The following is a 27,048-nucleotide window of genomic DNA, read 5'->3' as shown; positions in this document are numbered from 1 at the left end:
TTCCATTTAATTACGTAGAGTGATCTGTGTTTTAATTATTCTGCCGGTCTTTTCCCGATTTTAGTCGATCGTTTGAGTAAGATAGTGCCGAATGTGACAGGCGGCGGAAAGCCGAGACGCAGTTTGATTTTCGTGGCTTATATTTCTTAAATCTCGTTCGATTTTCCGGATTTTTCCAACTAATTACGTAGAGTGATCTGTGTTTTAACTATTCTGCCGGTCTTTTCCCGATTTTAGTCGATCGTTTGAGTAAGATAGTGCCGAATGTGACAGGCGGCGGAAAGCCGCGACGCAGTTTGACTTTCGTGGCTTATATTTCCTAAATCTCGTTCGATTTTCCGGATTTTTCCAACTAATTACGTAGAGTGATCTGTGTTTTAACTATTCTGCCGGTCTTTTCCCGATTTTAGTCGATCGTTTGAGTAAGATAGTGCCGAATGTGACAGGCGGCGGAAAGCCGCGACGCAGTTTGACTTTCGTGGCTTATATTTCCTAAATCTCGTTCGATTTTCCGGATTTTTCCAACTAATTACGTAGAGTGATCTGTGTTTTAACTATTCTGCCGGTCTTTTCCCGATTTTAGTCGATCGTTTGAGTAAGATAGTGCCGAATGTGACAGGCGGCGGAAAGCCGCGACGCAGTTTGACTTTCGTGGCTTATATTTCCTAAATCTCGTTCGATTTTCCGGATTTTTCCAACTAATTACGTAGAGTGATCTGTGTTTTAACTATTCTGCCGGTCTTTTCCCGATTTTAGTCGATCGTTTGAGTAAGATAGTGCCGAATGTGACAGGCGGCGGAAAGCCGCGACGCAGTTTGACTTTCGTGGCTTATATTTCCTAAATCTCGTTCGATTTTCCGGATTTTTCCAACTAATTACGTAGAGTGATCTGTGTTTTAACTATTCTGCCGGTCTTTTCCCGATTTTAGTCGATCGTTTGAGTAAGATAGTGCCGAATGTGACAGGCGGCGGAAAGCCGCGACGCAGTTTGACTTTCGTGGCTTATATTTCCTAAATCTCGTTCGATTTTCCGGATTTTTCCAACTAATTACGTAGAGTGATCTGTGTTTTAACTATTCTGCCGGTCTTTTCCCGATTTTAGTCGATCGTTTGAGTAAGATAGTGCCGAATGTGACAGGCGGCGGAAAGCCGCGACGCAGTTTGACTTTCGTGGCTTATATTTCCTAAATCTCGTTCGATTTTCCGGATTTTTCCAACTAATTACGTAGAGTGATCTGTGTTTTAACTATTCTGCCGGTCTTTTCCCGATTTTAGTCGATCGTTTGAGTAAGATAGTGCCGAATGTGACAGGCGGCGGAAAGCCGCGACGCAGTTTGACTTTCGTGGCTTATATTTCCTAAATCTCGTTCGATTTTCCGGATTTTTCCAACTAATTACGTAGAGTGATCTGTGTTTTAACTATTCTGCCGGTCTTTTCCCGATTTTAGTCGATCGTTTGAGTAAGATAGTGCCGAATGTGACAGGCGGCGGAAAGCCGCGACGCAGTTTGACTTTCGTGGCTTATATTTCCTAAATCTCGTTCGATTTTCCGGATTTTTCCAACTAATTACGTAGAGTGATCTGTGTTTTAACTATTCTGCCGGTCTTTTCCCGATTTTAGTCGATCGTTTGAGTAAGATAGTGCCGAATGTGACAGGCGGCGGAAAGCCGCGACGCAGTTTGACTTTCGTGGCTTATATTTCCTAAATCTCGTTCGATTTTCCGGATTTTTCCAACTAATTACGTAGAGTGATCTGTGTTTTAACTATTCTGCCGGTCTTTTCCCGATTTTAGTCGATCGTTTGAGTAAGATAGTGCCGAATGTGACAGGCGGCGGAAAGCCGCGACGCAGTTTGACTTTCGTGGCTTATATTTCCTAAATCTCGTTCGATTTTCCGGATTTTTCCAACTAATTACGTAGAGTGATCTGTGTTTTAACTATTCTGCCGGTCTTTTCCCGATTTTAGTCGATCGTTTGAGTAAGATAGTGCCGAATGTGACAGGCGGCGGAAAGCCGCGACGCAGTTTGACTTTCGTGGCTTATATTTCCTAAATCTCGTTCGATTTTCCGGATTTTTCCAACTAATTACGTAGAGTGATCTGTGTTTTAACTATTCTGCCGGTCTTTTCCCGATTTTAGTCGATCGTTTGAGTAAGATAGTGCCGAATGTGACAGGCGGCGGAAAGCCGCGACGCAGTTTGACTTTCGTGGCTTATATTTCCTAAATCTCGTTCGATTTTCCGGATTTTTCCAACTAATTACGTAGAGTGATCTGTGTTTTAACTATTCTGCCGGTCTTTTCCCGATTTTAGTCGATCGTTTGAGTAAGATAGTGCCGAATGTGACAGGCGGCGGAAAGCCGCGACGCAGTTTGACTTTCGTGGCTTATATTTCCTAAATCTCGTTCGATTTTCCGGATTTTTCCAACTAATTACGTAGAGTGATCTGTGTTTTAACTATTCTGCCGGTCTTTTCCCGATTTTAGTCGATCGTTTGAGTAAGATAGTGCCGAATGTGACAGGCGGCGGAAAGCCGCGACGCAGTTCGACTTTCGTGGCTTATATTTCTTAAATCTCGTTCGATTTTCCGGATTTTTCCAACTAATTACGTAGAGTGATCTGTGTTTTAATTATTCTGCTGGTGTTTTCTCGATTGTAATCGATCGTTCGTGTAAGATAGTGCCGAATGTGACAGGCGGCGGAAAGCCGCGACGCAGTTCGACTTTCGTGGCTTATATTTCTTAAATCTCGTTCGATTTTCCGGATTTTTCCATTTAATTACGTAGAGTGATCTCTGTTTTAATTATTCTGCCGGTCTTTTCCCGATTTTAATCAATCGTTTGTGTAACATAGTGCCGAATGTGACAGGCGGCGGAAAGCCGCGACGCAGTTTGACTTTCGTGGCTTATATTTCTTAAAACTCGTTCGATTTTCCGGATTTTTCCATTTTATTACGTAGAGTGATCAGTGTTTTAATTATTCTGCCGGTCTTTTCCCGATTTCAATCGATCGTTTGTGTAAGATAGTGCCGAATGTGACAGGCGGCGGAAAGTCGTGACGCAGTTTGACTTTCGTGGCTTATATTTCTTAAAACTCGTTCGATTTTCCGGATTTTTCCATTTTATTACGTAGAGTGATCAGTGTTTTAATTATTCTGCCGGTCTTTTCCCGATTTCAATCGATCGTTTGTGTAAGATAGTGCCGAATGTGACAGGCGGCGGAAAGCCGTGACGCAGTTTGACTTTCGTGGTATATATTTCTTAAATCTCGTTCGCTTTTCCGGATTTTTCCATTTAATTATGTAGAGTGGTCTGTGTTTTGTAATTGTGCCGGCTTTTTCACGATTTCTATCCATTATTTGTGTAGGAATGTGGTTGCAGTATGATATCATGCGTTTGAGATATATTTTCAAAGAAGTTCAAATGGAACCGGTTATTTGTCTGAAATTTGACTTGGTGTGAACTTATGGAAGATGTAATGTATGGTTTGTGTCGATCAATGTATGTGGATATATCTACGTGTATGAATAATGATCATATTTGAGGTAAGACTATACTTTTCTCCGATTTCGTGGATGTGGATAATTTTTTTGTAATATTTATAATTTTTTTGTAATATTTATAGTATTTTATGTTATACATTTTATTAGTTAGATTAGTATATTATGAAGAGACTTGAATATAAATTATCTCTATGCTCGTCATCGTTAACTCTGTCAAATATAACTACATTACCTTTTCATGATTTTTAAGGTAAAAATCTGAAACTGTTTTCTAATAGTTCTTATATTTATTAAAAGTACCTTTTGATTGAAATATTCGCTATCATTATACACAACAAAGATGTTAGGGATTATCTTACATAATCTCAATGTTACAATTATAGATTGTAATTTAAAATTAAATGTACTAGGTTATTATGTAAATCTCTCGGAAAATTGAAAGAAAATGCAAATTCAAACAAATGGTTCATTCTTCGCAGACGTTTATCGAATGCAATTTTGTATGCAGTCTACAAATTGATATTCCTCTGGCATTTATAACGACATGTTTATGCAACCTGTATGATCATTAATACGTAGCAACGCCTTGAAATGTATTCTTGATGAATATTGACGTCTAATGATCGTATCTGCTGTTTAACCATCGTATAATGTCAAGTCAATGGAAATCGTTCCAATCTGCCACCGTGTTATTGCAAATTAATTCTTTCATCGCAAAGCGACGATGTCGTTTAGATATAGACGTTATCCTGTTTATTATAGCAATGTATTGAAAATTAGCATAATTCTACTCCTAGGAGTTGCATGGTTGGAGGGTCGAGAAATATTAAATAATATCTATTATATCTACTTTTCAGTCGAATTTTTCATTAAAGGTTATATACTATACCATATACAATACACAAAATTAAAAACATTATTATTTGAAAGAATAATTTTCATTAAATATGTACTAGTAACATTCTAGTAACCTCGTAAGAAATATCGTATGATTAATTTACGATTCACTAGGAAAGCGTGCAACGCCATGTATATCACGCGAGTGTTAATAATTAAAATATATAGAATAATAACTTAAATTTTCTTTCAGCACGCGCGATCGGTCGTTCACATTTTATCGATGTTCTTGATTGTTTCGGGAGTGATCACGTTATACGACTGCGCATGCGTATGACGTCACTTGCATGCGCGCATGCGCGATCGTTGCTATGCATTATTGATTTTCCCAACCTCACCGTCATCGAGGTACATCTCGATTAGATTGATTACGTGACGATGATCTCGCTTAAACTCGAGCTTACGTAGGCAATATCTAACTAGCCACGATAACAGTGGAATTACGGCTAATACGATTAGCTCGTTCGTGATTCGCGCAATTTTCCTATTCGCGAACATTGGCGCACGCGTCCCATGGAAATCGCTTTCTTTCTATGTTTAGCCAGGAAAGTTCAGTACACCTGTTCACCTCGTGACAATTTCCACGTGTAATCCTCTTATCATGAGTTTACCGATTATATTCGATTGTATTCCTGTTTTACTACTTTGTGTTAACTTTGCGATTTAATTTTGTTATTATTTGCATAGATATACGCTATGATTATGGCTCATTAGTGGATGAATGTTCTTGATTGTCATTTATAAGAAATATATTTTAAAGAAAATATATGGGGGATTTTAAAAAATACTTTAAGTGATAGGTATATCTTCGCCGTGTAATCGTGTCGAAATTCTTTAGATTTGGTTTTATTTACTTAATATTAAGTAAATATTAACGAATTATGTGGTTTAAATTTAAGATATGTTGCAATTTCTACAGAAACTGACAGCAACCTGCTCGCTTTGCGTAGAATTAAATGTGCGTATAATAGATCCTGTATTACCGACAGTTGGTATGGATGCAGACTCTGGAATTTACGCAGTGGAATCTTGCTGTGTTTCTTATTTTGCAAATAATCCTGAGATGCACTGAATATTTCGTAAACGATGAAGACGGGGATAGTGTGTATGGAATATGTATTTATTTAACAGCCAAGATATGTCTAATCATATTTATTTGCTCATGTACTGTTACTAATAGATGCTATACGCTTAAATACAGATGATGTATTGCAGAAACGAATATACCAAAAAACTTAGCAATGTACACGCTATTCAAGTCACTTTTAAATAGATTATTTTATCGTTTATCGATTACATCGTCCAACAAGAGGGAGGGTGTACTGTTAAATATATTAATTTCATGGTTTCCAACGCTCGACGATCGAAAATAGCTTCGGCGAAGCGATTTCTTCGCAGAAATGGTCGCGTTAAAGAAGTACAAAAGGGAAAAAAAAAAAAAAAAAGAAAAATTAGCGAAGGACGGGAAAGTACAAAGAGTGGATGAAAGGATGATGGGACGAAAGTAACAGGGGAAGATAGATATCTCTATACAAAAATAATCGGCGAAAGGCGAGAAAATAAAACGCTCTCACGAACGCTCGATAATGAGCTATGATACAAGTCGACGAGATAATACTTTTTTTTTTTTTTTAATGAGATTAGACTGAATCGTAATCTTTTTCTCATACACTTCACACACAGGCACACGGAGATTCATTTGCTCTTCGTCTCTCTGACGTTTCCATGCATTCTTTTCCTTTCTCTCCCTTTCTCTCGAACTCTCTTTCAGCGTAACACGCGTGCATCTCGCTACACAATGGCTACGATGATAATATATTTGTTTGCTGTGTGATGTAAAACATAATACACGCTAACGCTTGCGAACAAACGAGACCGTCATCGAATGGTGTACCTAATTGTCATGCATGACACGTTGCTGTGCAAAACCTAATTTTAAAAGAGAAAAACACAGACAAAGAAAAGTATAAGAATACAGAAAATGTTCGCGTGGCTAAGAAATCTCGGTGCACGACTATTACATTCTCGAATCGATTCTTCCCGAGGAAGAGGACTCTCAACATCGCGCACCCGAATCCTCCTACTACTCCTGCACGTCGTGATCGATCGACTTTTCCACGTACTTAACGATCGATCAACGTCGACTCGCGCAACAACGGAAACGGAAAATATCTTACACGCAAATCTCGATGCTCTCTTTTTACAATGAAAACCTCTTCATCTTTGGTAGAAACTACTAAATAAATTATATTGTCGCTTACAGTAAGAATCAATTGCTCGGATTTAGCGATCGAAAGAAGCTTCCACGGGGCGCAAAACCGTGAAAAAATTCGGAATAATTTTTTGTTTCTATTTTTTTCTTCTTTTTTTCCTTATCTTATTTCATCGTCCTCCACGTCGTCTGATGCGGACGAAAAGACTCGTGGTCAATCGGTCGAGAGAGGACGACGCGTCCTGTTGGAAGTCTTTAATAAAAACGCTATGCAGCACGCGAGGTTCATCGCGCATGAACGGAAAAACGTCGTGCGTCCGTTTTGCTGCTCAAACGCAGCGCACGAAGAGGTAAACTAGAAAAATATACACGCATATACAAGGTCCTGAAGTACGATTCGGTGTGCTTGAGGATGTTACAACATGTCGGTGTGACAAACGCTGTTAATAATACAATATACAGAGTGTATTCTGTTATCATTCGATTTGCTGGTGTATTCTGAACTTAAAAAGTCGGCAAGCAAGTCCTGACGAATGTAAATCCTGATACTATTTGCTTCCAACGTTATGGACACTTTAGGTTATGTAGGTTATGTGATATACTTAATATATAGAAATGCATAAAAGCACTAGAATTAACATAAGTAATCCATTAAGAAAATTTGAATAGCTCAAATGACGGATGACACAATGTATTAAGCTATAATACCAATGGCACCCAGCCTAATACGGATGGTTAAAAATATTATGAACACTTGTCTCAAAATCAGTTTACTAGCAAAGCTGTTCTTGTCATTCTCAGCACTAAAGTTGTTAAATTTAGAGCTTGTCAAGAATATTCATAAGAATTGTTGATTCTATTTAAGCATATTTTATCCTAGAAGGAAAAGCTTTGAAATATATGTATACATATATATATATATTGTGAGTTATCTACTTAATATTAGATCTACCTAAAGCTTGAGGCATGCAAACAATAACTGATGATCATGTATATCAGTGTCAATAATACATTAAAAAACACTTTTGCTAGTGACGTTACATCTTTCACCTCTCTAATAACTGATTGTAATATTTAAAAATAAGGTTTTAAATTGAACAAAGTAACCGTGTTCCAGAGTCAAACTAAATCAGAACTCACACTCATCGGAAATTTGTAACCAGTATTTAAGATCCGGAATACACTTACAAATCTTGCAACAGAACTTCCAACTAACTCCACAATATAATTCTCCATACATTATGCTAGCGTTTACGGTGCATGCGGCTGTGCGTCAAGGTACGTATACACGATGCTAAACGAATAACAGAAAACAGAAAAATAAACACAGAAGGAAGTGAAACGAAAGAAGAGACAGACATCGTTTACCGTCTAGCGGGGGCTCGTCCTGTCCGTTTGCTTCTCGCTTTCATCCGCCATCAAACGAGTCGATCGACTTCGTTGCTGCCTATCGATACAGAGAATTAACCTATCCTTGCGTCCTAACCAAGAAACCTAACCTGTCCACCTAACCTCGTCGACTTTCCGGCTCGTTCATGTCGAACGAAGGAAAGTCGTTCGGGACCAATTCTCGGAACGATGTCAGATGTTAAAAGCCAGCGATACGAATGGTCGATCGACTTTTATCAACTTCGACTCGAACGAGAGCTGCTACGAGCATTCGCAATTATGAACGACGCGAGGCCTCGCGACGTTCGCGACCTAACTCGGTACAAATAATCCTAACGCTATGTGTCACATTAAACTCGACGTAAATTATCTACTTAAACCGTTTGCCTATTTACTAGGTAGCCTCTATTTTCGCACGCCTTTCACTCTTTCTCTTTCTCGCTCTCTTTCTCTCTTTGTTCTCGACGCTCGCGTACTTCTCTTTCTATTTTGCCTAGATTCGTCAAACCTAGCAAGTGTATCCTCGTGGAACTTCTTCGCAGGATTGCGGTACTCCTCTCGAATGCGTGTTACCAAATGAAGAAACAGCGAACGCTCGGGATCAAACTAGTTTGGAGAAAAAGTCAGACTTCGAACTTGTCTCTTCCCCCCTCGCTATTTCTCATTCGGAACACGTGCTAAAGCGTTTAGAACGCGAGCAAATCGTGTGAATCGAGTCGTTCTCGAGACTCTGATCGGGTTCGTCAATCGAGAAGCGTCAAACGCGATTCTTCTCGTTCTACGTTGATTCACCGGGTGTATTGGCCTGGTCTTCGAGCGGTAACTAGGGATGGTGATGTCCAGGTGGCACTGGTTGCCTATTCTCTCTCTTCCTTTCTCTTTCTCTCTCTACTTCTATCTCTATCCGTTTTAACAGGACGAACTTTTCAGCTCGCCGATATCAGCGATGTTCTGCAGCAACGCGGCCGCCTCGTTGCTCGATTGGCTCGACTTTGCGTTGTATCGTTGCTTCAGGGTGCTCAATGCGGACAACAGTTTTGTGTTTGATGTCATTAGACGCGAATTCGCGGCGTCCAGGGCGGCTATTTGCTGCTCCTGCGCATCGATCACGCGCTGCTTGTACGACAGCGCAGCCGACATCTTCTGCTGTTCGCGCCGTAGCTCCTCCTCCACAGAGATTAACCTAAAAATGATGAAACATACGTCGTTTTAGCTGGTTCTGTACACGATAATTGGATATTCCAACCTCGCGATCCACGTCGCGATCTTCGCCATGAAACCGCCTCTGTTTATTCAGGTAATCGTTTATTTTCTTCCGACATTTTTAGGTTAGAAATTTGAACACTAATAGAAAATTGTTTTAAGATCTTTCTTGGAGGAACAGAGACAGTTTCGATGGTACTGAGCACACATGGAACTGAGCCTCGACTGTGAATTCTCTCTGGTTTTATGTACTGAAATTCTTGATTGAAAATTTTTTAATTTTATTCCGAGTAATTATAGTAACGGATATGTACGTATGTGTTTTTTTTAGAGAGATTTCTCAGGGAGGTTTGTGAGGATCCAAGCGCACCAAGATGCATATATCGAAGAAAAGAACACCAATGTACTTCGGAAATGAAAGTCAAAGGAAGCAGCAGTGTCTGGTGCAAAATATCATACGCTGAGATAACCAAAAAGAACGATCAATAATGCAGCAGGGTAACGGGATTTTCTTTCGATCAAAGAAGCAAGGCGTCTGCTTCTGCAATTGACCACAATCAAGTTCGTGTGTAAATTGAAGGAAACGTTCAGGATAATGCTGTAATTAGTAGAATAATTTTTTATCAAACACAGAAAGGTTCATACGAAAAATGAACCGTTAACAATTAGTGTATTGTTAGTTTGAAACAGTTATTTTGATTAAAAATTAAAAATCTTGGTTAGAAACTTTCAATATAATTTATTAGTCTATATTTTTCTTGATTTTTAGTATCACATGTATTAAATAATTAACAAATACGTGTACCAATATCTTGGAAACTTTCCAATAGCTGAAACTGTTTTTGAAAATTATATAAATGTTATGTTAATTTTGGAAAGACAGTGAAGTACTAGGAAGATGAAATTTAGTTTCAGGAAAATAGAAGAATTAAAAATAAGTTTTGATATCTTATTAATGTCTTGTAATACACCAATGTTTAATAGTACCATTTTTCAATCTTATCTTCATCGTGTAATCAGCAAACACAACTTTCAAATAAATGTAATTCTAAGTGCAAGTTTAAACATCTAGCTCGTTTTAACGTAAACACGTGTTATTAACACGTGTGTAATCATTGACATAAAATTACGTCATTTTGTAAAGTGGCAGAAAGATGTGATAAAACAACGTGAAATTGTAAATGAATCCTAATCAAGTGTTTCTATTACAACTACTATAACTATTGTAACTGATAATTACTTTGTTAACTATAAATAACAAGTAGCCGTCAGTGTGGTATTTTAACACGAATTATATCATTCATATCCTTCTGCAACAACAAAAGCTATACTTTTTCAAGTAGCTTTCATTAGGTTGATCGTAAAGTTCTGTCGTTGAATTCTACCGAACCTAACCTAACTTGTGGATTTTCACTTGCAAATTATAAAATGGCGACATAACATAGCTAGTAAAATTAACAACCATTAATGTAAACAATTTCGGTTGACAATCAACTAAAAAGAAATAAATCACTCGAAATCAGGATTTAAAAAATACTAATTATTATTATACTAATTATATTTAAAAAATACTGTTTCTAACAAATAAAAAATACTATTTCTAATACAAAAAAAAATAAAAATTCCGCGTTGACGAAATAAATAATTAAATATTAAATTAAAAATTAATCAATAAAAATTGCTCTAAAATAAAAATCCTCTTTTTAAATAAATATCTGACAGAACTCTTCGATCAATCTAACACTTTCCAAAAAACAGTGTTCAATCATCGGCAGTGAAGTATGAAAACAAAGTAACATCGAAGCCATTCAAAAATAGTTTTAATATCACGAAAAAAGAAAAAAAAAAGTCGAAAAATCATTTATCCATGTCTATTCTCAAATAAAATTCTACCATACTTCAACTTTACTCTAACATATCCGAAACACAATACTTGCTATAGCTCGACTGTTTCACACTACGCTGGACATCGAACTCGAACTAGTAATAACACATCCACAATCCGCAATCGGTTGGCAAACCGTGTGTCCATAAAAATACTTCCAACTACCATAATCCGAGGGAACGGAAAGAAAATGCGTCTAATAAATTTTGCAACTGAATGGAACATAAAGACGATCAGCTATCCTGAACATTTCCCGGGCACGTTGCAACACACGGTAACGCAGACCTGGCGCACAAAGATCGTTGGTTGCAGAGAGTGAGAACCGTGCACACGTGGAACAGAACGAACGCGTGATCGAGAGGCGTGTGTGAGGCTGTCGGTGTCGGATAACGAGAAACTTGGTGAAGTATCGATATGTGGCTGACTGAAAGAATGTTTTTTGGACGGTGATGTAAGTATAAACACGCAGGGTGAGAATGCTGGTATTCATCGAACAGAGTGATTCAGAGTATAGTTATTACATATAAATCAGGTGAACGGACATCGAGCGTCCGTAACGAGTCGCTTTTCAAACGCGTTACACAGAGAGAAAACGTATTGGCGCGTGTCTTTGTCGGATAAAACCAAGAGAGAACACGAGATATCATAAATATATATATTATATATAACATGAGTTCAAAAAACGCTAAAAACATGTGATGTAAAAATGTAAGAAGCTTAGAAATATAATTGACTCTTACACCAAGGTCCAGATCAAGCCAGAGTATACCAAATGCAGCGGATAGAATGCACAGGAACACACAATCAATTAAACATACATTATTTCGAGAAACAGTAACTGTGGCTCGGTGGTATTTTCCAATTTTTATTTATTAAAAAAAAAAAAAGAAATTCTTTTCTGGGTTCTTTATTCTTTTATTCTGGTATTCAGTATTATTTATACAAGAAGGTAGGATTTGCGTTTGTTCATATTTTTCGCTTGGCTCGGTTTTACTATTTTTTTTTCCTTTTTCTTTTTTTTAGATATTTACACAATTTATTTAACAGTAAGCAATGGTTGCTCTTGAGTGGTATGGAATTATTGGCAGACAGAGCTGAAGTACTGTGATAATAACTTGTAAAATATTCTCAAATTTGTATTATGTAAGTTCAAGACACCTTTGTATTTTAAAAATTAAAGAAAGTTGTTTATGTTATGAAATAAAAGAAAAGTGAATGCAAATATTATATTCTATAAGACTGGAGTTATAATTATAATTTAGAAAGCACTATTTTTAATACTAACATTTCCATTCTGATATATCTTAGGAAAATTTACAGAGAACCTGAAGAGTAATTTTATAATAAAAATTAGTTCCAGGGTAACAACAATAATCAGATATAGTGAAGTCTAATTTGTATTATATAAGTCTAAGGCAGTTTTGTATTTTAAAAATTAAAGAAAGTTGTTTATGCTATGAAATAAAACAAAAGAATGTAACATATTGCATTCTATAAGACTGGAATTATAATTATAATTATAATTTAGAAATCACTATTTTTAATACTAACATTTCCATTCAGATATATCTCAGGAAAATCTACAGAGAACCTGAAGAGTAATTTTATAATAAAAATTAGTTCCATAGTAACAACAATAATCAGACATAGTGAAGTCTAACAGTAACGTTAGAATCTGTGATCCTAGCTACAATGCATTACGATTCATTCATATTTATAAACCCCCCACAGGCACGAAATCACACTATCCCCTTTCAAGTCACCATAACCAGCTCTGTCTGCCATATCAGAGGTCACGTTTCATGATTGTTGATCGATCTCGCTGAGAATCATGTTTCCAAAAGAGATCAACGGAGAGTTGTTCTGCGAAGAAACCATCGAGGCGAATCGACAGTCTCTCCACGGACCCTTGTCTTCATATAGAAGACGTCGGATGAAAAAAATCGCTATGAAGAAGTGAGGAGAGGATGGAAGAGAAGAGAACCGACGTGACTGATCATGAGACGGAAGGGCTCGAGTGAAACGCAAGAGAAAAGTGGTAGTCGTCATGGTGGTGGGGTGATATCACACTCAGGCAAAGAATCAATCGATGGGTTAGTAGTCGCGTTAATGAGGATTAAGTACCTGGAAATGATGCTCTTCATCTTGGTATCCGGTGCAACGCCATCTATATCGGTATCCTCGGTTGCGCCTAACCGGGCCCTCAGTCGATCTACGCTACTCTGCAGCCTCTCGATTTCCACTTCATACTGGAAACGAAGAGACGAGGCGTTGTTAGTTACAAGACACATACGGACAGGCGTTCCGTTAGGCGAAAGATCAGAGAAAGAGACAGAGGAAAAAGTAGATGGCGTCTCGCTTGGTAAAAGAGGCATTGTAAAAGAGGAACTTGTTATTCACAACGATCACGTTACAACAAATATATATATATACACATAGAGATATGATGGATTGAAAGAGAATTATAAGTTCCTCTTTGATCTGGTAAGATAGGTTGAGTGGAAGATTGAATTATGGTTCCCTTGTCCTGATCGTTGCTGGAAAATTGAAGAGGTCTTTTTATATGCTTGGTTTCATGGATGATGGATAAATCGAATCCACGTGAGATCAGATCCTACAAAGAGATTAGTAATAAATATATTGCACAGGAAAATCATTATACCATTGTGAATTTAATTATTTATAAAATAGTACCATGTTCTGATAATAAATGGACATAACCTAAATTTCTACTTGAGAAAGAAAATGATAATACTATGTGATCCAAGAAGTTCTTTATAATTTTATTCGTCACCGAAGAAACCAAGGACTGTGGACATTATGATAAATATATTACACCTATTACCTGATCGATGCTTCGATGACTGCGAGATTTGCTCCTCCTCGTTGTGCAGCTCTCCTCCTCGCTGGTATCAGACAGATCTCGCGTCGAGTCTAACGACAGCCTCCTCCTCAATTTCGTGCAACAGATACTCTGATTCTGTTCCGAGTTATTTCTGTGCGTCTGGTTGGTCTGCCTCCACTGATTCTGGTTATTTCTCTGCAGATTCCTTACGTTATTTTGCGGCGGTGGCGAAGGGCTGAGATCCACGCCTCTCACGCCCTCTACTCCCCCTCCACTTCCATCCCTCTCCTCTGAACTACTGCTGCCTCTCCTGCCGTTCCTTCCGTGATTCGATTCCATATGGTAAACAGGATTGGTGAAAGCCAGCGGAGCGGCATTGAGTATATGTGCGTTTGCATTGTTGCTGCTGAGATCCACGGGGCTGGAGCTTTGGCTGTAAGCAGCGAAGCTCTGATAACCCGACGAGGCAACGTTGCTTAATTGGGAAATTGATATTTGTGATCCTTTTTGTGATTTTGATTCCGATACTTCGTCATCGGCGTACCTCAATAGATCAGACAGCTCGTCCAGGTTGCCATTCGCAGTCGTGTTGTTTGTCTTGCTGTTGTTGTAATTGTTGTTTGGCTGATGGTTAATCGACAGCGTGAGGTTCGACGGGGGATTCACCACGACGTTTGCGTTTACCGTAGTCTTAGACACGTTGTTATAATTCTGATGCTGCATCTGATTCGCGTTCTCTTCCTTGTTGCAGTGGTTCCTGCTAGTTGATCTCGAAACGTTGTAATTATTGTGATTGTAGTTGTCCTCCCTGTCATGGATGTCCAGGTTCTGCAGCCGCGCTATGTTGTGTCTATGGTTCTGCTGCTGTTGCTGCTGGGACATGATAGTGCAGTTGTTCGCCTGATTGATTTGCGACGTGGTAATGTTGTAATTTGAATCTTTCAGATTGCTGTGACTCTCGGATCTTGTTGGGCTGGTGGGGTGCGTCTGGCAGTGATTTACATTCGCCAGGCTTGCACTGGCGGTCAATCTGTATCCCGCGCCTGTCCTGTTCGTCCCTATTGCTCTATGTTGTCTCACTATAGGTGTGGGTGAACGTGACACAAAGGCTGGTGGTTCGAGTGGATAATCGTCCGTGGTAATTTGCAATTGCAATTTTCCATTGGTCGGCATGTATGCATTGCGAGGAAGAGTGGCAGCCCTGGCTACATTAGGGCTACGAGAGCTGTTGTGGCCCAGTGTGTTCGACTGTAGCACTTCGTTACTGTCTCTGATCGTTCCGTTCAGGGTACTATGATTGCTCAAGGTAGACGTTGCTGATACAGACAGGTTAGTGTTGCTATTCGCTATTGTGGGATCGTTATAGCGGAATATATTATTTTGTAGATTTGGATAGCGATGAGAAGCGGGCACTGGGCTTGGACCCGATTGATCTAAGGCTATGGAGATCCTCTCGAGGATCTCTGGTAGTCTCGATGGAGGCAGTGATGAGGAGAACGAAGTTATCGTGACCAAACTTTCACGTAGAAGCGCATGCAGGAGGGACAATTGTTTTCCCAGGTCTATGTATCCGTCGAATTCCAAGGAGTTATTCGCCGGTGCATCCTTTGGCAGGGGGCTCTGTAAAGGTCAATTTTCATGGTGACAAATATTCTATCCGATTAATTAATCTTTTAAAAAGAAACTGAAATTGTTACGTACGCTGATTAGTTGAAGGAAATTCTTCATAGATGGCGCTTCACGTTCCAGTAGGTCGTTCATGAATTCCATGAAGTTTTCTTTTCCCTGGAATCTCGTGAAGTTGGCTAGAGTTTGAAGAGTTTTAGCTACGAGAGTGAGATTCCTTGCTGCTTTTTCATTTGGGTATTCTGAAAAAAATACTTTACTTCTGTTTTAACGTCTTCAAACACCTTACCGACTGTAGATATTATCACTTATATTTACCGTACATACTATTCATTATAGATACTATCATTTCTCAAAACATTTCTTAGGGTCTCTTATCTTTTAAACATAATGTGAAAGATCATTATACAATATCTTATTTAATTATTTAATTATTAACATGTATGTATCTACGTAGATATAATATAATATAATAAAAATAATTTATAATATCGACATAAAATGCAAAATTGCACATTTTTTCGCGACCACGAATGCGAACAATTTCGCCAGGAATAAATGAACATATTTCCCGTCGTTCCTACCATACCTGCCTGCTCTAGAAGACCGTGGAAGGGCTAAACTAAGCAAGGCAAGGTAGTATTTTAAGCTTTCGACTCACCGTGAGTAATGTTGAAGAGGGACGGGCTCAAGATGGCCGGGCAGAGGAATCTGAGGAATATAGACGCAGAGATCAGATTGTCAGCTATGTCCTCACGGCCCATGTCAGCCAGACGTTCGCGGAATATACGGAAGCACTCGCGTAATTCGAGAGGAAAGTGAGCGTGGCTAGCCAGTATCCTGCTCCAGGCGAGCTCCACGGCGTTCCGTAGATTCTGTTGCTGCTTGTGAAGGGCCGCCACAGAGGCGACCTTCAGCGGGTCCACCTCGCAGTCGCCACCCTCCACCGCTCCTCTTACAACGGCTCCCAAGGTCTCCTGTAGGTACCTGTCGCCCGTCAACTTCAGGTAGGCCTCCATCGCCTTCGTGGCCAAGGAATTTCCTCGAAAGGTGAGCCTCTCGTCGTCTGAAATTCAATATTTGCCGTTAATAAACGGTCGAATATTTGCTGGAAGGATTTCAGCTTTCTTAACCCTTCAGGCGAGATCAGTTTTGCCTTGGAGTGGGCAAGATTTTTAGAACAGCTCAGGGACCAGGGTCTCTGATGAACATAATTTGGTAATTTATCTTTTCTGACTTATTTTTCTAATTTTAGGCAGTCTTTTTGGTTAACATGGATGTACTATTTATTATACAAGCCAGTGGTTCTCAACCGGAGAAACGTTTATTAATGGTAAGTTCAATATTCCCAAATCTTATATGAAATTTCAAAATTAGGTACAGTGTGGTGTATTACAATGAAAAGGCACTTTCTATAAGGCAGTACGTGACTTGATCACATATTGGCTGGTTGGTACGTGAGGAAAAGGCGTAAGGAATCGTTGCTATATGCCATATTTATTATCCAAGTGTTAGGTTAGGTTAGGTACTATATTTAACGCTCACTTTCGGTTTACAAATTGGGAAATACTCTAGGTGTACAGTTCCAGCAATAAATTAATGTATATTACAAACTGAACTCTTCTTGTAGGCTGTTAAAGGATAACCTTTTGCAATTCTGTTGTGCCAATTTCTTATATATACGTTCACTGAACGTTTCAATTGTATTCCTGCTCGACTGCAAAGAGGCAGACATGACTCACCTATTCTGTGTATATCCATCATCACCAAGTCGGCGAGAAATTGAGGCGCTTTCTTTTCGCGTTGCATGACGGCAACCAAAGCGGTGGCGATGTCCTCCTTCGCTTTGACACCGATCACCGGCTCCAATTTCTCGCACAAGGACGCATAATCTGTCTTCAAATACTCCAAGAACTCCTGGTATACCTGAACCGGCAGTATGTCCACAGATTGGAAACGACATTTCACCCTCAGCGCTGGTGGTTCCTTCAGAGGGCCTTTATCCCCGACGACGGTGTACCATTTCTCCGTTAGGTAACGAGACGTCACGTTGTGCACTGGTATGCTCACGGAACCTGAAGACAGTTTCAAGCGTTTTGACAGCGATTAGGAAACGTTTATAATATAACGAATTTGAATTTGAAAAATTAGTATCGTCGAATACCGGTGACCACTATAGTCCCACTGAGAAGACAACCGCCAGTCACTGGTGACCACTATAGCAGTTAAGGTGTTAATATTAACCCTTTGCACTCGAGAGGCGCCACTCAGTCACCATTTAATCAGATTCTAAAGATGGATGTCAATTAATACAGTAAATTTACAATTAGCCAACGATGCGTGGAACATCGAAGTAAAATAATTCTACGTCTTAACCCCTTGGCTACTATGAGCGCCTATAGACGCTCGGCGTAATTCGGCTTTTTGACACGGAGGGCGCTTGTTTTCACAAAAATGGCGCACATCGTAACTCAATTCCTGCCCTATGGTACGGCCGTAGTCAAGGAGTTAATTTGCATATGATCTCCTATTTACCGTTTTAGAAATATCGTCGACCTTATGGCAGAAAGTCTTCGAATTACTATTTTACTGTAACGAAAAATTCGCCGAGTGCAAAGGGTTAAAATTCGTTTTACTCTGAAATATGAAAGAATACTAGCCATTTGGGCATGAGAGGCACTCTTCAGTCTATATTTGATAAAATTTCGAAGCTCGATGTTTATTAATATGTCAAATTTCAGATAATGTAATGGTGTGCGAGGTATCGAAATTAAATAATTCTACGTGTTAATTATCACACGACTTTTTATTCACTGCTGAGAAAAATATCGTCAGCTTTGTAACAAAAAATCTTTGAACTCTTATTTTCATCTTTAACCAAAAAATCGTCGAGTGCAAAGGGTTAGGTTATTTGGATAAGGATGTTAGGATATTTCAGAAAGTACAGTGTAATCCGACAGATGGCACTGCCTTACTATTTAGAAATAAAAAGGGAGCTCTTTAAAAATAATTTCGAATATTGTTTCGAACATACAGATCTTTTTTTAACAATATATATTGTTAATTATTTCTAATTTTTAATAATAACTTAATAATCATAATAAAAATAATTTTTAATTATTTGAAATATTTTTAACACTTTGCCACGCATTTCTTATATGGTGCGCTCAGAGGGCGCCACGATGAAATTTCTATTATTCTTAGGTTATAATGATGAATTATCAAACAAAATGGCAGAACAAAAATGGCGCAAATTATTAATGTCTTCTGTTCAAAATTCTCTATCTATTTACGTTCTTCGAATTTTCAAAATGTGGTTGGAATAAAACAAATATAAATTTAAAGAATTAGTATTACTGAACACTGCTGTCCACCATAACCTCACTGAGGATATAAGAGCGAAACAAAAATGGCGCAAATGATTAATGTCTTCTGTTCAAAATTCTCTATTTATTTACGTTCTTCGAATTTTCAAAAAATGGTTGGAATAAAACAGTATTGGTTGGAATAAAATTAGTATTAGTAGACACTACTGTCCACCATGACCTCACTGAAGAAACAAGCGACAATCACTGATGATCACTATGATAATCAATTAACGTGTTAAATAACTCTTCGTCGAATTATTAAAGTAACAATAAAGACAGAAGATCTCAAATGCTTGTAAGGTCATGTTAATTAATTTAGTGATACCGGGTGGCAAATAAAAATTTCAGGAACCAGTTGCTGCGACTAGTTCGATAATTCTAACGTTACACGATAATTTGGAAAATAAAGTATCCGGGACCGGTCATTTTGATTGATTTTGTTGAATCTAATTCCAGTATCGGATTTCTCAATTTCCTCGGACATGCTGGATAAGTAAAGAAACCATCGGTAACTGATACGAGCAATTTAATTCTGATTTAGACTCACCGATCAAGACATTTTTATCCCTCTTCTTCTTCCTGTCAGCCTCCCTGTACAGGTTCACCTGTATAGTGTTGACGGAAGGCAAGTGATGGAAATCGAAGTGCTCGCCCCAGAAGCATAGGTCGGCCTTCAGTTTCGCGGTGGTTCTCGCGTACAAAGTGCTGTCCAGGCAGACCTCGCAGAAGTATCGTTTCTTCGCTGGCACACCTTTAGCCTCGAGCAGCCAGATCTGCAGGGAATTGTCCGTTCGTCGTGTCTGCTCCGCGTCAGGTTGAACGGATTTCCTCAAGCTGTGACCAACGATCGATGCACACCGATTAATTTCAAGGACGAGTATATCCTCGCGAGAAGTCGCCATATTTTCTCGTATCGAAAGATAATTAGTGGAACGAATTTGAGGACAATTTTCTACTATCAATGCTGTACCTTATTTAGTAATTTTCTCCAGGTTCCAACGCTATCATTTGATACCGAAGAGGAGAAAGCAGTGGAAAGAAAGTTACCCAGGAGACATTGTTATCCAGGGGAATTGTTTTGTCTATGTTTGCTGATTTTAACAAGTATAATTAGCACGTTTAATTGTCACTGAACTGACAACTGTGCGTTAAATGGTCGTAAAGATTGCAAGTCTTCGCAGAAATACGGAGAGAATAACGAGAGAAATGTCTTCTCGAGATTATATGAGTGAAATCGGAAAATGAGTATTCGAGTGCGACGTGTAACAATAGTTGGAAACAGTATTAATTAAAAAGTAAAAGGTTTCGGTATGTTACAAATCCATATTGCGATGAAATAACAACCTTACGACGACTTTCCAATGAGCACACTAGCGCCACCATTACTCGTTACTTATATTCGTGGTAAATTTGTTATAAGTATCGCATATATTTTACAAAATGAATTCTAAATTTTACAAATTTTACCTTGAAACTTTGCTTTTGCTGTACATATATATTATATAACATAATTTTAAACATTCATTTATAAATAACTAGGCTCAAACGAAACGAAGAGGTTATAAATGACTGTATCTAGCAACGACTCATTAATTTTCAAGTGACACGCCCGGTGGCGCCACTGTCGATGCACACTGCTAATTTCACTGTGCATACGCAAGATTTTCGCGAGATTTTCGTTCTACCACCGAATATATAAACTTTTTTCAATCTAAGATATCTATAAATTTTACCTTGAAACTTCACTTTTGCTGTATATATATATATTATATAATATAATTTTAAACTTTCATCCATAAGTAACTGATTCGAACGAAACAAAGAGGTTATAAATGACTGTATCTAGCAACGACTCATTAATTTCGAAGTGACACGCCCGGTGGCGCCACTGTCGATGCACACTGCTAATTTCACTGTGCATACGCAAGATTTTCGCGAGATTTTCGTTCTACCACCGAATATATAAACTTTTTTCAATCTAAGATATCTATAAATTTTACCTTGAAACTTCACTTTTGCTGTATATATATATTATATAACATAATTTTAAACTTTCATCCATAAGTAACTGATTCGAACGAAACGAAGAGGTTATAAATGACTGTATCTAGCAACGACTCATTAATTTCGAAGTGACACGCCCGGTGGCGCCACTGTCGATGCACACTGCTAATTTCACTGTGCATACGCAAGATTTTCGTTCTATCACCGAATATATCAACTTCTTTTCAATCTAAGATATCTATAAATCTTAAACTTCCCCAAACAGCTTAGTAGAAAATTCTCCAAGCTATATTACGTTTCAATAAGCGTCTCAATACTTATAACCAAAAACGAAGATACCTTATTCGATAAGATACAGCAGTCTCAAAGAACCAAATTACCAAGATCAAAATAATCGATCAAAGACTCAATAAAAGTCACCAAACATAACAAACAACGCGAAACCTAACCTCAAATCGAGAAATTAAACAACGCTGCAATAAAATCCGAGGAAACGTGCAAGTTGTGAGCACAGAGCCATGATTACCAATGGCTGAGGATTGCCAATACAGACCAGCTCCGGCATCAAACGGCAACGTGTCATTCTTGTAATGACTGGACATTTAACAGCCAGAGCTGGTTCGGATTCGTCAGCGTCGCGTAACCGTTCTTCCTTCCCCGGGTGGAGGAAGAGGTTCGGAGAAAGAGAGAGAGAGAGAGAAGGAGGCAGGAAGAGGAAAAAAGAAGAAGACTCGGGGAAGAAGCAGCACGTTGAAGAAGAAGAAAAAGAAGGGGCAGAGGAACGGTACCAACCTGTGTAACCACTGGTCCCGTTCGTGAGCGGTCCTGCAACTGAAATACTTGGGCCCACCGGTGCTGGGTGTGACCTGGAAGCAGTGAGGTCTGCCAAGCAGGCTCGGATGCAGCGGTGTCACGGCCGCGAGGTCCATCGAGGTCACCGCCTGTCCGCAGAGCAGGGACTCGTGTGAACGGCAACCCCGAAGTCCGGCGCCGCGTTGCTTCTGTCGCTCGAGCTTCGTCACGCTCTTCGTCCTCTTCAGCGGGTTCGAGCGGAACGACCTCTTCGAGAAGAAGTTCTATGGACAGGCAAACAGATAGGGTGGTGAACAGCGCGTACGTACTCCGCGTTGCAGGAAAGAAGTCTTCTCGTTCGGTTGCGGGGCAAGAGGGGTATTCCACTTGCTCCGCCTAAACTCTCGTTAGTAATACCCACTCTTCTAGGACACTCCCAAAACTACTATCCCCAAGTTCGGTAACGTGGTACGTTAACATAGGCGTAGGATATCCGCGAAAGAAACGTTATCTCAGAGTTAACTTGCAATGAATTGCAAGCACTGCTACGCCAGGCAATAAACGAAACGACACCAAATGATTGGAGAAGATTTTGTAAATGCGTAGAAACACTGGAACACGAATATTGGGCGAAAGATGGAATAATAGAAGACGCAACTGAAGACCTAGAATTGGAAATACAAAGCAGCGAGTCGGATAAGGAATCAGATGACAGTAGTTCAAAGATTTATAAAGTAAAGAAGTACAAAAGTAATAATAATTAACTTCGTTTATGAAAATTGATTTAAAATTTAAGATGTATTTTTTATGATAAATTAATTATGTAATTGCATCGTACTAGATAACCGTTTAAAAAAATCACACGATACAACATAAATATAAAAAGTATGTGTATAGTACATCGCGTTTGCTGCATAATGCAATGAAAAGTTAATCGAGATGCTAATTAGTAATTAGTAATTGCAAATAATCACGTGTTCATCGGAAGAATCCGAAGTTAATATGCTTTTGGGACGAGTCTACGCTTTTGCATCTATTTTTTCCGTCTGTCTCGCTTTGCCTCGTTGCTTTGTTCGCTTTCTTTGTTACATGGTGTTCTATGACCGGGCTAATAGGAAGGGGTCAGTTTTGCCAATAAGGGAAGCGTTTTACTCTACTTCTGCCATGATGTAAGAATGGTTGGGCTGGTCGGCATTCGGTCCTACAAGTTTCTCAGATGACTTCTCTCGTGCAACGCATAGTACGTGGAGCGGATATGGGGTGGGTGAGAAGCGTGGGTAGTCGAGGTATAGGGCAACCCTATAGGGGCTGTAGGGTTTGGGGTCGTTTCCGGGAATGGCGGGTAGATTTAACTTTGGGGTTGCGAATAATTTTGAACAAAGATGAGATATAAGAGGAAATTGCGCAGAAGGTTTGCATTTGGTTTGAGGATTTAGGGGTTGTGTAATTGAGGATTGTGTAAGTTTGGTGGGAAAATGGCATAAGGGTATTCTATGAAAATCAGATAAACGTAGGACACGAGGATATGTACAATTAGGGTTGGTATAGAATATTTTGACTGTTTTAATGTTTGTGAGAAATTAAATGGGTGTGAAAAGTGATATTTGAGATTCATGTTTGTTTGCAAGATTTAGGGTGAATTTTGTAATTAATGTAAGTGAGGAGTGTTGCATTTATCATACCAAGTATAATAATAGTGTAATTTGTAATTAATTATAATATATTCAATTATGTTATGTATATTACTTTTCACATATTATACTTAGATTATAGTAATTATACTATGCAAATACTTACACAAGAATATAAGTATCTGTATATAATTCTATAATATGCAGCATTATTTAAGTGTAATAGTTGAAAATGATATACTATAATTGTATACTAATATACTTACAATGTAGTAATTAGTATGCAAATATTTATATAGACATATATGTTAAAAGTATCTGTATATAATACTATAATATGCAACAATATTTAAGTATAATAATTGAAAATGATATACTATAATTGTATACTAATATACTTACAATGTAGTAATTAGTATGCAAATATTTATATAGACATATATGTTAAAAGTATCTGTATAGAATACTATAATATGTAGCAATATTTAAGTATAATAATTGAAAATTATATACTATAATTGTATACTTATATATTTACAATGTAGTAATTATAGTATGCAAATATTTCTATAGATATATAAGTATTATATAGTACAATACTATAATACTTATAATACTTATAATATTATAATACGCAGCAATATTTAAGTATAATAATTGAAAATTATATACTATATTTGTATACTAATATACTTACAATGTAGTAATTATAGTATACAAATATTTATGTAAACATATAAGTATATTAGAATTATCTGTATATAATACTATATATTAAAGTATAATAATTGAAAATTGTATACTATACTTGTATACTTACATACTTACATTATTGTAATTATTCTATGTAAATATTTACACAAGTATATAAGTATTTGTATATAATACTATAATATGTAGCAATATTTAAGTATAATAATTGAAAATTATATACTATACTTGTATACTAATATACTTGCAATGTAGTAATTATAGTATGCAAATATTTCTATAGGTATATAAGTATATCAGAAGTATCTGTATATAGTACTATAATATGCAGCAATAATTAAGTATAATAATTGAAAATAGATAATAATATATATATAACAATAATAATTGAAAATGTCAATTTCGATCATCTTATTTCCATTCAATACCTATTCTGACAAATTCCCGATGTATACCCAGTTCTGTTCATCGCTATATTTACCATTCACGGTCTGATCTGAGGTATAGTAAACAAAATCCATTCTCCGTGTTACATATTATACACCTACTTTTCACCGCTATTTTGCTTTAATAACCCAGCTTCTTGGAAGCCGCGTATCAAATCAATTTCGCATTCTTCGCCGTTAAATCGTGATTGACGATCGAGCGATGTTGCACGATCCCTTTCAAACAGCTTTTCTGTCGATCGCCCCGCGCAAACATTCCCCGCATCAAATTAATTACACGAAGATTAATTGACCGGCGGTGCTGCAATGCGATGTGTGACGTGACTTTAACTTTGATATACGATATAACTGTTCAATGTGTTCCCCTTGCCGGTTAAACGTGTCTTCTTCTTCGAAAGTTAAACGCATTCTGGCAATCTACTTCGCGCACACAGGGTGTATCTCAGGCTGTTGCATGCACACTGATATCTCTCAGTGAGGGAACAGAGTGCTGTGAGAGACGAACATGGGGATTTCAGTGTTTCATCTAACGTGGAGGAGTATTTTTGCAGTGTCGAGATTTGTCTGTGGCTGTGTGTACTTGCGGGGAGGATACGTAAGGGTGGTTTGTGGATTTCAAGGGTGAGAATGAGGTTGATCGAGTATGAAATTTGTAATTTCCATTATTAGCTAAAGAACTATAATTTTAATCATTTAGAATTTTCATAATTATCTTTAGAATTATTAGAATTATTATTTAAAATTATTAGAATTATTAGAATTATTATCTAAAATTATTAGAATTATCAGAATTGTTAATTAATTATTTTCATAATTATCTTTAGAATTTCTATAATTATTTAAAATTTCCATTATTACCTAAAGCCCCTAGAATTACTTCTCATTTCTGTAATTGTAATTACTTAGAATTTTCATAATTATTTTTAGAATTATTCGAATTATTGGAATTATCAGAATTATTAATTAATTATTTTCATAATTATTTGTAGAATTTCTATAATTATTTAACATTTTCATTCTTACTAAAAGTCCCTAGAATTCCAATTTCTCTAGTTCTATTTATTTAGAATTTTCATAATTATCTTTAGAATTATTCGAATTATTAAAATTAATATTTAAAGCTATTAATTCATTATTTTCATAATTATTTTTAGAATTTCTACAATTATTTAAAATTTCCATTATTACCTAAAGCCCCCAGAATTACTTCCAATTTCTCTAATTCTAATCATTCAGAATTTTCATAATTATCTTTAGAATTATTCGAATTATTGAAATTATTAGAATTATCAGAATTATTAATTAATTATTTTCATAATTATCTTTAGAATTTTTACAATTATTTAAAATTTCCATTATTACCTAAAGCCTCTAGAATTACTTCCAATTTTTCTAATTCTCCATTCTTATGCATAAATAAATTATCACCATGGTTAACACTAAACATACCATAATCTAAATCACCGTTTTCCAAATTTTCGTTAAAAATTTCGCGTTCAATATTTTCACCTTGATCACTCGTCCTTAGAATTTTTCTTTCGATATACTTATAATCATTTTCTCAATGTCTCCATTTATTCTACTAAAATTATTATTAATTTTCCATTTTTAATTTGATTTCTTCCATTTTCCATTTTTAATATTCTATTTTTCAAAGCGTCTGCTTCTTTTCCATTCACTGATCATTTGACAATGGTAGGATTAGCGTCATAATTTGGTGATAATTTGTTTATGCATAAAAATAGAAAATTAGAGAAATTGGAAGTAATTCTAGGGTAATACTTTAGGTAATAATGGAAATTTTAAATAATTATAGAAATGATTGCAGAGATTCTACATGATTGCGGTGATTCTGACCACGTACAGAAATTCTAAACAATTATAAAAATTCGCGATGATTATAGAAATTTTAAACAATCATAAAAATTCTACATGATTGCAGTAATTCAGACTAGTGATTTTAAATAATTATAAAAATTCTACACGATTGGGGTAATTCTGGATAGGTATAGAAATTCCAAATGATTACATTAATTAAAAATAATTACAGAAATTTTAAGTGACGGATTTGTGAGCTTCGAAAATGATTTTGAAAGTAAAAATATGAAATGTAGTATGTTTATTTGGAAATGTACGTATGAAGCTATTGTTCGACGCAATTCTAATTATTCACGCAGTATGAACACAGTTTTATGTAAGATTTTAATTAATTTCTAATTAATTCCACGAACCGTTAATATTCAATTAGCATCAATGAGAAATAAATGATCCCCAATAATTTCGATAAAGTTACTCAATTTTTATTTTTATTTCATATATTTTATTTAAAGTACAGGAAAAATATATGCAATAAATAAATATTAATTAACCCATCTCGACTTATCATGACTCACTTTTATCATAACTAAACGATACTAATCGAGATTTAAACGAAAGAAATCTTATTTAGTCCGAAAATTAAAAATATCTAAAATAAAAATATCTAAATAAAATAAATAATATAAAATATCTAAATATCTAAATTTTTAAATATATAA

The 27,048-nt window shown here is 37.0% G+C and overlaps 1 protein-coding gene and 1 long non-coding RNA gene across 5 annotated transcripts in view; one reads left to right on the top strand and one right to left on the bottom strand.

The window, feature by feature from the left end:
* Positions 1-7,562: 7,562 nt before the first annotated feature.
* raskol (Ras GTPase-activating protein raskol) overlaps positions 7,563-27,048 on the bottom strand; it is a 469,413-nt gene continuing 449,927 nt past the window's right edge. For 2 of the 4 annotated variants that reach the window (XM_017910187.1, XM_017910190.1), the window contains 8 exons: positions 21,724-22,007; positions 19,475-19,761; positions 17,302-17,634; positions 16,221-16,625; positions 15,635-15,801; positions 13,934-15,553; positions 13,213-13,337; positions 8,910-9,183 (listed from right to left, as the gene is read on the bottom strand). In XM_017910187.1, the coding sequence (XP_017765676.1) occupies positions 8,910-9,183; positions 13,213-13,337; positions 13,934-15,553; positions 15,635-15,801; positions 16,221-16,625; positions 17,302-17,634; positions 19,475-19,761; positions 21,724-22,007 (3,495 nt within the window). Of the gene's footprint in view, positions 9,184-13,212; positions 13,338-13,933; positions 15,554-15,634; positions 15,802-16,220; positions 16,626-17,301; positions 17,635-19,474; positions 19,762-21,723; positions 22,008-27,048 lie in introns of all 4 variants that reach the window. The other 2 variants (XM_017910189.1, XM_017910186.1) reach the window with 2 other exon arrangements.
* On the top strand, positions 9,143-9,749 carry LOC108554796 (uncharacterized). Its single transcript, XR_001890725.1, has 3 exons — positions 9,143-9,297; positions 9,366-9,451; positions 9,535-9,749. It is a non-coding gene; the product is annotated as an uncharacterized LOC108554796 (long non-coding RNA).

This window comes from Eufriesea mexicana, unplaced genomic scaffold (assembly GCF_001483705.2).
Source record: "Eufriesea mexicana isolate 0111107269 unplaced genomic scaffold, ASM148370v2 scaffold70, whole genome shotgun sequence".
Taxonomy (NCBI): Eukaryota; Metazoa; Arthropoda; class Insecta; order Hymenoptera; family Apidae; genus Eufriesea; species Eufriesea mexicana.
Note: the sequence above shows the minus strand (reverse complement) of the source record. Positions and strands in the feature narration are given on the sequence as shown.